General features: G+C 35.5%; 1 protein-coding gene across 1 annotated transcript in view; it reads right to left on the bottom strand.

The window, feature by feature from the left end:
* Positions 1–14,884, bottom strand: part of LOC145688037 (uncharacterized) — a 32,148-nt gene extending 17,264 nt beyond the window's left edge. Inside the window, exons 1-5 of the mRNA XM_081761735.1 lie at positions 14,670–14,884; positions 6,676–6,908; positions 5,431–5,649; positions 3,913–4,098; positions 459–831 (exon numbers count right to left, since the gene is read on the bottom strand). Coding sequence (XP_081617861.1) covers positions 459–831; positions 3,913–4,098; positions 5,431–5,649; positions 6,676–6,908; positions 14,670–14,698 — 1,040 coding nt within the window. The 5' untranslated portion in view covers positions 14,699–14,884. The remainder of the gene's footprint in view (positions 1–458; positions 832–3,912; positions 4,099–5,430; positions 5,650–6,675; positions 6,909–14,669) is intronic.
* Between the last annotated feature and the right edge of the window lie 282 nt (positions 14,885–15,166).

Here is a 15,166-nt window from a genome sequence, read left to right as displayed (position 1 = left end):
TTTCTGGTACAAATACAGTTATCAGCTTCATTCTTGTAATACAACACTACCTGATTCCCGATAACACAACATGTTAAAATATTATCAATAAAAATGAAGTAAATATGAAGAAAATTACTAGAGCTGCTTTCTTACAAATAGTAGTACGCTTCTTCTCGTTGCCTGGGGGGAAGATGAGGTGGATACGAAACTACGAAATTGTCACTGGGAAAGCCCCTGAAAACCTTAAATTTAAAATTTAGCATTGATACTAAATTTATTGGCAGACGCTATTGGCTTCTATGCCGAGAAACTTGTAAATCCAATAAATCCCAAATTATTATTATTTACGATCAGAATTCTCCACTCCTAATTTCGCTCAACAATATAAAAACTTAAAAAAACCGGAAGCATTTTGAGTTTCAGAATAAGAATTATCCAGTAAGAATACACAACAATAGCAATTCCTTTGCACTCACCTATTATCAAGCTCATCTTCGAATGGATTCAAGTTATAGCTGCTGTTGCGATCCCTATATTGTGGAGAATTACTGAGACCACCATTGGCAGGGCTGATGGTTCTGTTAATGGATCGTGAGGAGTTTGAGCGGAATGGGTTTGTATTATTGCTCGAAGGGTGACTGTTGGATGTATATCGGGGTGTATATGGAGAACTATCATGGACACAGTAATTAGGATTATAGGGTGAATTATCGCTGTAACTTCCTGGTGAATATGGAGGAGGAGGATCCTCATGAATAGGGGCACACGGTATTAGGTTGTGTGTACGTCGGCGATATTGACGAACTCGTTCCTTAGCCTTCGTGACTGCTTGTTTTGCTGCACCGGAACCTACAAATGAAGAAAAATAATGTATTATAAATTTCGTTAAATGATCACAGTCTAGACACCAGGTAAAATTCCAAAAAATATCTTAATAATGAACACTTTAAATCTCACCTACAGTAAAATCTCAATATTTACTGCAAGCTATTCAGAGAAATCACCAACTTAAAAGAACCTGAGATGTTGCAAAACAGAGTCAATAAACCCATTACTTCGTGTACCAAACGACATTTTCGTGTAAATCATCAGAAGTGCAGCACAATAAATCTAATCTTACAGTTTTAAAGCTATAGCCATTTACTTATGATCAGAGAAGCTCGATTAGATGCAGTCACTTGCTATGAGCATCATATGATTGGAATTGTATTTGTACAAATCCACCCACGCCATTCTACATGTCTACAGATAATACACATTTTACTTATTTACAAAGTCAATTCTATTTGACATTGCATTTTATGCTTCCAGAAAAGTCGGTCTATTAGGAGCCAATATCTGGAAGAGAGACAAGAAAAATGTACTTCTGTGCGGCTCTGATTGTTCCGTAACTGTCACTGAAGAAATAAAATATCATGAAACATCGCATTACCTTTTACGCTTACAAATAATCTCTACTGCTTGGGTTGAAATTCGTCAGGGATAAGGCGGTAAATATCCCTCTTTTAATATTGTAAAGGCTCGCCGAAAAGTGAAGTTTCAGGGGAAAAAAAAATACTTCCTGAAGTTTTTATCAAAGTCTATGAGAAATGAAAAATTCAACCTTTAATTGATTTAACATTCTGTACTGAAAATTTCGTATTTTTTCCTAATAACTATATGTTCTGCATTTATATATATTGTCAATATTACATGTGCACCAACCAATCCAGGAACACTGAATCATTGTATCTTTGGATTCCGTTACTAGACTAATATTAAATTTGACAAGGTTGTAATCTTAACCCGCAGGTGCTTGGTTATTCGTTCCCTTTTCAAAAGGCTGAAAAAGGAAGGTCAAACCGCATGGTGTAACTTTGGTACCGCCAGAACTAACGGCACGAAACTCGATATTTTGGAGATTCTGTTACAGACAATACAAATCTTTTTCTCACGAACACTAATTTCATATGTATAACACAGAAAACTGCACGGAGGGGGTAGGAGATTGGAAGACGCAATATATTCACAAGGGCATTTTCAGTTCATAAAGAACGCACAATATTGATCATTGTAATACACATGTGAATTCTCCAGTTTGTGATAAAAGCATGTTCTTTGTCTTAATAGCAAATTGTTTCACGGTTAAAAAAGGTCGCTCAATTGTGATTTATGGTATTTACTATATTTAACTCCGCCTGAGGAAATATATTTTTATAGAAAGAAATTGGTTTACAGTCCATACGGTGTAGTAATAATAAAAAACGAACTATTTTTTTTTTTTTTTTAATCTGTCTTCTTGCTATTCTTCTAGTAAAGCATATCGCAACAATCTACATTTCTGTTATTGTATGGAACACCTGCATCTGGAAGGATACAGGAGAGAGTAAAAATAATCTACTTGCAACAAAAATAAATATTAGGTTTAGATCTCCATAAAAAGCACAAAGATCCTAATCACCATCCGTACAGTATTGACCAAAGGATTCTTTGTTTTCAGAATGTCACGGATTTCGGCGTTTTATATGAATCAATGTTCACATCAAACACACATCTTTATTACGGTAAATGTAAAATACACAATGGCCTGGAGGGGCCAGGCTCGGAAACAAATTCTGACCCCTCCGATGGTCCATTTCACAGCAAAGCTGCACAAGTTTCAAGAAAGAAAGAGAGAAAGAAAACAAATTCCTTCATTAAAATATATTCTACGTGTACTTACTTGCACCTCAAAAATATATACATTCAACTTTGCACATTAATCTGTAAATTAATGTGTCTAATACATTTATCCATTATATTAGTTAAGATACACATTAAACAAAATGTACGGGTCATAGATCTTTTGAAATCAATTAAGGACAGTATAAGCTGTAAACTGAATGTCTAAAATACTAAGTATGTATTCTGATAAGAGTCAAGATTTCTCTTTCTTCATTAGATTACATTATTATTGACTAGGAGCAGTAAGTCCCATTATGATTACATAGAATTTAAAGCACTCCGCAATTAACTTCCTTTCATTAAAAATAACACGCATTGCGAGAAAGCTTATACGAATAAATAAAATAAATTAACCTGTCCCCTCAAATTTCTCAATATTTTACGAAAAATTTGAAGTCCTCCCTCCAGTGGCTAGCACGCGTGCACGGAGTTCCGTGCTTGATTTCCGGTGTGTAAGCACTGAACACATTACGGCGGGTGGGACTTCACTTACATTGCAGGTTCACGTCTCCTATAGCCTCAGTGCTACAACGGGACGTTAAACTTTAATAAACAAACAAACAAAACAGAAAAAAACTTAGTTTGTTTTCCTCATTTGGTGGATTCAAAATTTGCGGAAACTTCACACTTACGAACCCATTCTTTATAAAACACTATAACTTGAGTACAAATTTCTGCGGGACAGCTAATTTCTTTGAGGGTGAAGAGTCATTCGTGCTGCTTTGGATTCACATCGGTCCAAGTAAGGGATAAGTTCAACAGTTTATAATTATTTCTAATAGTGAATCTACATTTCCAGGGTTCAAAAGCCGATTTAATAATTGTGGGAAAGCCATCAGAGAAATTTACCCCTAGTACATTCTACTTAATTCATTAAGCCATATGTGTTAGAACACCCGCGGAAGACCCTACCTATGCAGAACTGTTTATTCACTACAAAGTCCACAACGCCTGGGCCTATTTCTCGAAATTACTTTTTTTTTTTTTTTTTTTTACAAGCAGTAAAATACTGTGACGTAGAAATACTAGAAAAATAGTAAAAGTCGTTTCTAAACTCCTATGCTGATACCTATAATTTGCCATGATTTTATAGCATATACCTATTACAATAGGACAAATACACTAGTACTTTTAAGAGATAGGCCACCTTGAATCGAAGATGCAAACCAGTGATGAGCGGTCTACCATTTAGTAATCCGTATGCTCTTATTTCTATTAAGCATATACCTGTGTATTTGATCTCATGAATGTCCTTATCTTGCACATCGGGAAGTTCATATGCGATATCTCTATGGGCTTCATATATGACGTGGCATTTATGTGCCAATTCTAAGTATGACTCGGATAGTTTCAGAAGACCTTCCTTTACACGTATAAGCTTCACTGCCTCGTTTTCACGTATTCGATCTACAACTGCAATACAAGAAACAGTATATGTCACTATCGTAAGAACAACAAGATAACAGAAAATTCAAATATGTATGCATTAATAATAATCTCTTGCATCAACAAGAAACTTATTTTGGAATGTCAGTATAATTAACACGTAATTCACTATGCCACAAATATTAAAATGAAAGCAGTGAGCGGAGATGAATAGTTGGGATTCTCACTTCATAACTGGGATGTTCCAGGTTAAGATTCCTCTACTGCCTATGATAACGAATTTTCCATGTTTTTCACAGTCGTACCAGATGAATCTGTGGTGGTTTCTTTACAATATACAATCCCTGTTCGACATCCATCCAAGAAATTACCCTTTTACTGATAATTAGAGACCGGATGTTAGACAAAATGCCTATTCTTTAATATTAAAGACACAATCAAAAACAACGTTTTAAAGTTTATATTAAGGGGTTATAGTTTCAATTTAAGCCAATTTTATTTTGCCTATTTCGTCCCTTACTGCCTAAATAATTGCTTTAGTGCCTAATGTTGCCTAGTGCATAGTGTTTAGTATGCTATGCATTTTCTTCAAAATAAGAATACATTGGAAAAATATATAATTTATATAATATAATAACACACACACACACACACATTTTATATATAGTAAAAGAAGAAATTAACGAACATGTATATTTCTATGTTTTTTGAACATTATCTATGACTTTAATCTATTGTTTTAATTGTATTAAGTATTTATCTTCATTATTTCTAGTTACATTTTAGTGTCTATTTTTTAAATTTTAAGTGGCTATTTGCCTGCCTATTTTCCAAGTTTTTAATGCGTAAACACCCGGTCTCTAATGATAATGTTTAAAATATAAAATGCTTTTAGTAAAAGTAAAAGAAATTTGTCAATAAACAGATAAAATAAACTAAAAGTTCGTAAAATAACCACACATGTTACAATAAGAAGTTGCTTAACAAACTGTTCTAACGAATGCCCTAATAAAGTGAATCATACTAAATCAACGATCTAAGAAATATGATGCAAAACAAAATGAGGAGCCCGCTAGTTTGGTGGATCATGCACTAAACAAAAGTTCTTCGCAAATTTACAACTTCTGCAAGCATAAACGAGTCGTCGTGTTTTTTCTGTTTTAGTAATCAATTCATATCTTAATAATAATTATATATATATAATTAGCTAGTAAGAAATATTACCTCTGTTTGCTAACACTGTATAAAAAGCCTATGAAACAACAAACTATAAAATTGACATTAGATTTGAGAAGCAGCTCAACTTTAAGATTTAGAAAATGTTCCACCAACATATAAATAGAGTAAATTCATCCGTACCTTCTAATTGCGCTAGATCCCGTGATCTTTCTGCTTGTGCTAGTCGTATTTCTAACTGTCGAACTTCTTCTGCAGTTGCCTTCTTCGCAGCCTTTTTCAGTTCCTTTTTAATCTTGGTTTCACGTTGTTCACATGCAGCAAGATGATTCCTTGCTTGATCGACGTGGCGCTCTCCTTCGAGTATCATGTCGAATTGATATTTAAATTCTTTCAGGTGCTCTACAATAAATAAAAAAGGTATCGTTTGCATAATATGTACGAACAATTAGAGACCTTGTGCTCAGAGAAGGCTGCAAGAGCGTTGTTTATTCCGCCACGTAAAATGTCTTCAATAAATACAAAATGAAATAAATTGTAAAAAACTATTACATCTACATCTCATAAAGGTATCCAGCTTTAAATGATGGGAATAAATAAGCTAGAATCAAAAGCAACATTTACTATTAACGTTCAAAATCTCCAAATGTGAGTAGTTTCTCAGCTAAGTCTCATGGAATATTAAACGAAAGCAAACCAATTACCATACACAACAACTCAAATTACTCCCAAGTTGTTTAACATTTCCTATAATATTACAAAGAGCTGCTATATCGTTAATTATTGTCACGTTAAAAAAAAAAAAAAAAAAAAAAATCAGAAGTTCTATACCCATAAATTAATAGGATTGAAAATCATTGGTGTATATTTTATATATATATACTTTTCATTCCTTTCAAGCATACGCGCGTAGTAGAGGAATATTATTTGTTACATGACTGTACAATCTATTGAATTATATTATTAATACTAGACTTCCACAGTGTGATATATTCAACCAACACTACATTGCATGTTTCTATATTTATACTGACCGATCCCTGTTCTAATGATAATGGTACAGTCCGCAGCAAAAACCTGCAACATGAGCATATATGTTTATTGTGAAACGACGAAGTCTTTTGCTCCAAAATAAGTGTGCAGGGGAGGACGCCGAGGTTCCTCCTGGCGTCATTCATGCCACTTAGACGTTATGTTGATTCCCTGTGCTGTTAGTCGTAGTTTCACCATAAACTTACATGCTCATGTTGCAGGTTCTTTGCTGCGGATTGTACAAACTAGCAAATGAGAAAATAGTGAACTTATTTACTGTCATTCCACGATCAATCGCGCCTAAAACTCAAACCTACATACTACGAAAATCCCAAAGTCGATTTATTAACAGTCATTAAAATCAGTAGCTGTTTTCTTTCTTCTAAATTTGTTTACCTGTAAACTCCTTCTGTACCTCCGTCCAAAGAGAATTCAGTTCAGCTAGCTGGGTAAAAGTATCCTGAATTGCTCGGTTTTCATCGTTTACTGACCACTTTAGCATGTCTTGAGCCGCAGTGTTTTGGGCCAACATGAAAGCTTTGGCACTGGAACGTACATCTTTCAATTCTGAGATCACCATATTCAAGTCACCATGACCACTTCCCATGGATTTTAATCGAACGCTACTCCTGCAACATAACACATTTAGAGTGAAAAGAGGAAAAGAACTTAGGATTATATAAACTAGTTCGCTATGTTTCAGAAAGTACATTTTTGTTAAAAAGAGGACAATATATATCGAAAAGACTATATATAATTCGACATGTCAATATTTCATTGTGGACTACTTTAAATGGTTTCTATAAACAGCTGAAATTATTAGCAAAAGAAATCGATATAGATAACAATAGTACTAACAGAAATAAAATTATCCGATCGTCTTTCATATCCTGCTATTTCTCACCAAAGTTAATAATTCTCAGTACGTCAATTTGCTAAAAATTGCATACGTCGACACGCTCCTCATATTTCGTAACTTATAGGTGGTTACATAATCAAAAATGTGTTAAAGTTTTCCCTTACGCAATACGGAGATTAAAAAAGAAAGAAGTAACAAAGTCAGATTCGAACCGCTACTCGGGTTCTATGTGGAGCGTTGAACTTATAGCATTGAACCTGCGAACATGTGCATGAGAGAAGTGATCTGGCCATGAGGTTACAGGCTAGTCCTTTAATGGTTACAACTTTGCCTTTGATGCGGGAGATGCAAGGTTTTAAACTTCGATAAAGTACATGTAGTTCGGATTCCACATGAAGCTGCAAGTTCTTGCCTCGTATAGACTTGGTGTTCAAATGCAACAGCAAATTCCAAATACAATCACATATGTTTCTCATGAAAATTTGAAGTTTCTGTGTATTGTGACTCGCAATCTTGAAGTTAATGAACAGACTTGCAATTGCGAAATAATAATCCATACTTGCTACAAATAGGATTCTTTATTTTGTGTGTTTTTTGTCAAAATGTTACGCCATTCTTAAAGAAAATCATAAATAGAGACTTGTGTATCGTCTCATGGTGTATATTCAATTCTCCATCGCCATATATACCTACGAAAGATAATGGATTGATGGGCTCTCTTGCAAAAATGTCAAGAGGGCCCTTTTTCCCACGTTCATGAAGACACGTAAAATCCACACAGTAACAAAAATATTTTGACTTTGCATGTTCCATCTAGTCACTCACTACCTGTTTATATTATACAAAAATTGCACATTATTATTATTATGCTCAGCTTGAATTTAGTCTCACTGTTACAAAGTAAAAAGTGAAATTTACTTTAATCTCAGCTAAAAGGTATTGAATATTGTCAAATCTCAACATTCAATTATTCCAGTCTCAATACAGAGCATTCCTGGTAAATTAAATGGCTCTTTACGCACTAACCTGAGAATACTACCAGAATACAGAGCAATAATGAGAAAAGAAAGCGAAATACGGCAATATGGAAATCTGAAAAGTGGATTTTAACATCGTAGCATCATAAATTTAATCTCGAAACTCAGGGCATGCTCAAAAGTTACATGTGCACATTCGAAGTACGCTTATTTCCCGAACTGACGTCACCTAGTGTGAGAAAATGTACACTACGTTAGTACACTTGTGTACTTAAAATGGTGGTTCCTCATAGTAGGAGCAATAATACTGTCAAAATGACTTCCTAATAAAATATTAAAAAGTGTTTAACTAGTGATTCTTTAAGTGAAACTTCGAAATCATTGCAAAAATAGTGTAGAAATTTAAAATAATGTAGAAAAGTAACTCAAATAATATCTTCAATAATGCTTTACGATCTTTGTGTTTAAAATATTATATCGTTCATAAAGCTTAATTGTGATAATTAGACTATCGGTACCAGTTATTTGCATGTAAAATTTAAGATAGAGCATAGAATAGTGAATACCTATATTATTCCTTACTAATGCTGCGACTGTATGTCAATTCGTAGGTAGATAGTAAGGCATAGTTTCCAAGTTTTAATTCTAAACAAAAATCCTTTCACAGCTGCCATATTTCCTTGCACTTAATCTGTGTAAGAGACCATTGCTTATTTTGCACTTTTGACAGCTGACCAAAAGTGAAATAAATATATTCAAAAATTAGTAAATGCCAACATACGAGGACTACAAAGTTTTCTCCAGGAAGTCTACTGTTCATGCCATCAAAACTTAGCACCTTTACACTTCATACACCACTCACTAATGGGGTTTTCACTTAGTCGATATGTGCTCAGCTGTCGCGACGAATCAACTGTCAACTGAATTGAAAAGGTTCTATTTTCTAGGTCGATTCAATCTAATAGCCCAGCACAGTCGGCTTAAGTCGCCTAGAGAAAATACATGTGCCGGAAAAGTTATGATGCTACGATGGGAGAGGCAGTGCAAAGTAGAGCGAGACTTTCGATTACAAGTGCTTTAGAAGAAATGATATATATTATTTCAAGAATTGTAGCTATGAGAAAAATAACTGTGTATGGAACACACTTAACATCGCGGATAGAGAAGCCACACTAGAAGTGATCATACATCAAATTAAGTTAAAAACGTCAATTGTCAAACTATGGACTTGAAAGCTATCGGGACAATATATAATCCTAAAGTTGCTAAAATAAATATTTTTATTATAATACCGCACAACTTCTGCATTTGTTCTCTTCTTGAATATAGCTGAGATTGTCGATCGATTTTGAATCAAACAGAGATGAGCTATTACACAGGCAACAATTTCGGTTGAAGTAACTGAGTAGAATCCAATAACTGAATCCGATCTAGTGAATTCAATGGGTTCGATTCCGAAAATGGAGGCAAAAAATAAATAAATAAATAAATAAATAAAAAAATAAAATCTAACGAAATAAATCCAGACACCACGAAAGGCAAGTGTAAGAATAAAAAATGTGCCCGCTCGCCATTCTGAGGTCACCTAACATACCATAACCTACCCTACGGCGAATTTCTAACCTAATATTCTCCTACAAGTAACCTAATATAATGTACTTCTAAGCTAGTGTGAAACACGTGTTCGTGGGTTTTCCTGGGGTTTTCCCGTTTCCTCCTACTTTCTTCATTCCTCTATTTCATTCATTAGTCATCATCACCGTCTCCTTTAGCGTAGCCAGCAAAATCATGGAACGCAAAACTTAAACATTTGATTTTAACCTATTGTGTGGCTCCCATCTGTGGCAACTAAGCAGATTCGATTTAACAGCAACTAAAGAAAATCGATTAGCCGTGCAACATAGTTTAGTAAACTAAATCAGGAACTTAATAAACCTGAATCAATTGGTTCCCAACCGGCTTCTTTTGTACTCAAGCAGAAAATTTCTTTAACTGCTCTCATAAATAATACTACAAACAAGCCATAAACGACACGCGTGTAATGTCGAGAAGATGCGTTGTTGCCATCGCTAAACTTATACCTGGTATTAACTAAACTCATATATTATGTTTATATATATCAATAACAATAATAATAGCAAGCATTAAAGCATTCCATATAGTATTATGGACAGGGACGAATGAAGGACAGACTTTCAGATGGGGGTGAAAATAAAAGATGCTCAATTTTTCTCTCATCCGGTTCCTGCAATACTGGTTTTTGTACTGCTGGGATTAGGGGGGGGGGAGGACCACTTTTGTTCGTAGCAACGTTATCTTTATGGAAGTTACGCAATATTAACAATACGCTATAGTTAAGAGTAAAATAAGCACACATCATGACTGATTTCTTTTTTCATGATTTTATGTGCAAATTGAAACGTATGCATTTTCAAAGAATACTGGCAGTATATTTAAAACTTCTACTAATATGCATAGAAATAAACTGACGTACCTTTACTCAACGTCATCAATGTTCCCTACATGAATTACAAATCTCTCCTGACTACTGTCTCTATCCTGGTTCACGTATTTCTCTTCGATTTTCATTGAATGAGTAACGAGCGAGGACCAAAGCTGAGTCATTACTTATGTTCTGTCCCGCAATTATTAACACACAGTGTGACTCAAGGTAGGGAACATATTGTTCTTTCTCACAAAAGAGTCCAGGTAATCCCATACATGTCCAATAGGGTTCAACGTACAGTGGTGCGGAGGGAGGCGTCACACTTAATGTCCATATGAGGCTGCAAGTTCTTTTGAATCTATTTTCCAATTTTATTGCTTCTAATAGTACAGCTTTTGTGAGGACAGGGTTCGGTACCGACATTTTGTCTTGTTCCACGAAGGAAATCCTGTAATTAGCCCTCAACTGATAGTTTTCACCAGCAGATACGAACGATAGCTGGCGTTGCCAATGACAATAGCACAATTCTTATTTAGATATTGTAATAAACAATTTTCGAAAACCTATGCTGTCATTTCGTCATGGCTATCGGCTTTGTAATCACTAATGTTTTTAGCCGATAGATAAAGCCAATTTGGGATCCACCTCTCACTAGTTTCTGCATGGAGCATCATGATGCGTTACCCTCGCGCCGACGGAAGTTTCAAAATAGCCTACTATTACAAGTTCCGTCGTCCCAGCCGTTCCGAACGACGTCATGGGTGTCACATCAGGTCTCATCGAGGAAAACAATATCAAGCAACCATACTAGCCGACTCCATTACCAGATTCCTCTGTTTACGGCGGCGGAAACAAAATCCTAGCCTTTGGAGATCTCGGATCGTTGTTTACTTATAGGGACAGCTAGATACTACTTTCAAATGCTTCAACAGTTCACCCACAGCAGATGATTCTCCATTGATATAAAATCGATTAATCTGTCTCCTAATTAAATTACACGAAAAATAGTCAACCTTAATTATATTTCACTAATTTGTTCCCCTTCTGTTTTGGCGTGACTAGACCTCTCTATTATTTCACGCACAGTTTTTCTGTCTAATTTCAGAACTTAAACTGTTTCTGAAATTGGTCCACTTCTCGAATCATTTTTCTTAAGTAATTATGTAAATTACACACAAATGCCTGACTGTTTATTTAAAGTTCATGTTATTCTTTTGTTCGACTCTCCGGAAATGTTGGTGCTGGGCTGTTCGGGAGCCCAGCAAAATTTGCGGGAGGAATTATTTCCTTTGTATCTCAAGGTCTCTACATGTTTTCTGAAGTAGCGTTCAACTATCAACAAAAATAATGAAAAAAAAAGGCAACAAAAGGAACGAGAAAACTAAATCTATATATATAAAAGAGAACGCACAAAATCCTTTGTCCGCTCATCACGTTAATACGGCTGAACCGATTTCTTTCATTTTTGGGGGGTTGTTAGGATTTGGACCCTAGATGGTTTTTATCATATCACTTTAATTTTCAATTAGCAGTGTCTTGAGATAATTGACCAATCAGGTGTTCATACGTAGAAAAAATCCTTTGTTCGCTCATCACGCTAATACGGTTGAACCGATTTCTTTCATTTTTGGGGGGTTGTTAGGATTTGGACCCTAGATGGTTTTTATCATATCACTTTAATTTTCAATTACCAGTGTCTTGAGATAATTGACCATTCAGGTGTCCATACGTACAAATCCTTTGTTATTAGTTCATCATATAAAAATAAACGTACTTATATGCAACCCGCATGACCCTGTGACTCGGCGGGTTAACATAAATGACAGGCGCTATAAATCACTTGAAAGCGAAAAAGTAAAAATTATCTAAGTAACAAAGTTTATTGCGTTCCGGGATGACCGCAGCGAAGCGGGGCGGGTTGGGGTGACCGCAGCGAAGCGGGGCGGGTTAACATAAATGACAGGCGATATAATGTTAACATTAGTGCAATCTTCTATGGTTTTTATCATATCACTTGAAAGCGAAAAAGTAAAAATTATCTAAGTAACAAAGTTTATTGCGTTCCGGGGTGACCGCAGCGAAGCGGGGTGAACGCTGCTAGTTATAACATAAATCGAAAAAGCACATACGCACTGTCTTTCGGCCTAGACTACAATGAAGAATCAGTAAGCAAGAGAGTGAAAATTGCAACACAGTTTTCAGATAAACCGAAAGACAACCTTCAATGGAGAGACTCGTTGCAATATCCCCCTCATGTAACAAACCTGTAGTTTTCAACAGTGATCCACTTCCTTTGAAACCACTTGAGCACAGTTTGACCGCGCCAATAATGCAAAAGGGCGGCAGAGTTCTAGAACACTAATCCACATCAAGTGAGTTGTAATAAAGAAAGTAACCAACCTGGCTACTAACCCGCATTCACTCGCTATCACTCACTCGGCATTACTATGTGAATTGAGTATTGATCCTTGATTAAGAAAGAAACCTACCTGGCTACTAACCCACCTTCACCTATTATGCGTACCAGCATTCTAGAACCTTATCCATTATGGCTTATAAACGTACCTTGCAAATTATGTCAGTTAATGCCTCATTAACTTGTATATGCGACGATATGTTTGAACATACCGAGTTTCTCTAAAAATAAGCCCTACCCCCAAAATAAGTTTCAATCGTTCAGGACTCAAACGGGTTGCTTTACACATAAATGCATACAAGTATTTTGAATTCGCGTAAATAAAATCTCAAATGTGCTTCTTGGGCAAAAAGGCAATATATGACCCGGTCTCATTTTCGGGGAAACACACAGAGATTGCTTTTGTAACCCATCAGAAAGCATTGAGCACCAGAGTGAACATAACTAAGTTAATAGCACAAAGGATTGTGGTGTACAAGCGGATGCTATTCATAGTCACTATCACTTCTAGTACTTCTGGTAAATTTAAAGAGTACCGGAAAGCATTTATTTGAGCCTTAGTGGTTTGTATACCAAATCACCTTACATCGCACATGGTCCTGTGTTAACATTCAGCTCTATATGTGTATCACTGTAGTGTTAGAAATAATGGGCTGATATTGAATATCTCCTTCAATGTTGTACATGTAAAATCTCCAGTGTTACTTCACAAAATAGCTTAGCGAGCGAAGGCGGTTAGAAGCCCTGCAGGGCTCGTTATTTTCTACCTTTAAATCACAATTTAGGCAAAAACAAGGTACTCGGTTCTGTAGCCATGAAACGAATTGGGGGAGATACTAAATGCCATTCGAAATAACAATAATGTCTTCGTGAACCAACATCTTCAACACTCATGCATAGATGCATCCTCTACATAATTCACATATAACGATGTAACAAAACTGGTCGGACATTTGCAGCACCAAATTTTTGGTAATTTTCACCAAATTGCACTATACACTTGCTGTGGTGTGAAGGTTCTCTTTTTTCCTAACTGTACAAACGGGTAATAAATTTTAAGTCAAGTTTTACCATGTTTTTCATGTCAGAACATGACCGAAAGTACTGGAGTTAACATAAAAAGAAAGCACTACCTTATGCTAGAAGTTTCCGAATGATTTACTTGGTAAAAGTAATTGAAAATATAATTTCACACTACATTTAATAAATCTTATCTCTTAGTAAGGTTGATGCACCCAAGCACTGTCGTTGTCACTGCTAATTAAACTGCCACAAATTTTCATAACTGAATTCTCTGTTAAATTATGTGGGAGTTTTATTTTTTCATGGTCTGCTGCTAAAACCAATTAATAATTTACTTTAAACATACACACATTGATATAGTTGCATCATGTTAATTGAAAAGTGCGGTTTGTTGTCATACGTAATCGTATAATTTTAGCTCTCAGCCAATGTACTTCTACAAAACAAATCACTTCTTTATTCATGTTGCATGCACCAAGTAATTGCATTGCATGAGAAAAATGTTCTTTAACAATAATACATACTGCCTGATAAGATCGAGTTGTAGAGTAAATAAACCACTTACTTATTGCATACACATATATACAAAACCACATATAAACGACACGGAAATATATACGTAACTCAACCATAAAGGAAGTTCAAATATATACATATAAGTAACATTACCTCCTTATAGCTTTACTGGCTTTGTCCATAATTATCTCTTCTTTCTGTCAGCTCACATTTATCGAACAGGAAACAGTTTACAGTTCACCTCTACAATCTAACACACTGAACCCACAACCATTAGCTTCATCGCAGATAGTACTTCCTGCAAACACCAGATGGAGAGCAAAGCGTTTAGATCACTCGTCATCTGTTGTTAAGTCTGCTATACTGTTTGAGTGTGTTCAGCTTGAGCAACCAGCAGAAACTCATACGCGATTCTGGAGTGGAAATTACACTATAATTTCGTGCTTAACAAAAAATTCGTTATTGGGGTTAACCAAACTTTCCCATGCTATGCGCCTTGGCTGATGTAAGCGACGCCAGGAAATATTTGGAAAATTTCACGGAAATGATTTGGAGAGCACAATAAGCTCATCCACCCCATGAAAGCATGCAATGATCTTACGTTTGTCTCCTCAAAATATGTGCCAACATTATTTTTTTTTTCGTCAATT

This window comes from Thermobia domestica, chromosome 6 (assembly GCF_964235325.1).
Source record: "Thermobia domestica chromosome 6, izTheDome1.hap1.1, whole genome shotgun sequence".
Taxonomy (NCBI): Eukaryota; Metazoa; Arthropoda; class Insecta; order Zygentoma; family Lepismatidae; genus Thermobia; species Thermobia domestica.
Note: the sequence above shows the minus strand (reverse complement) of the source record. Positions and strands in the feature narration are given on the sequence as shown.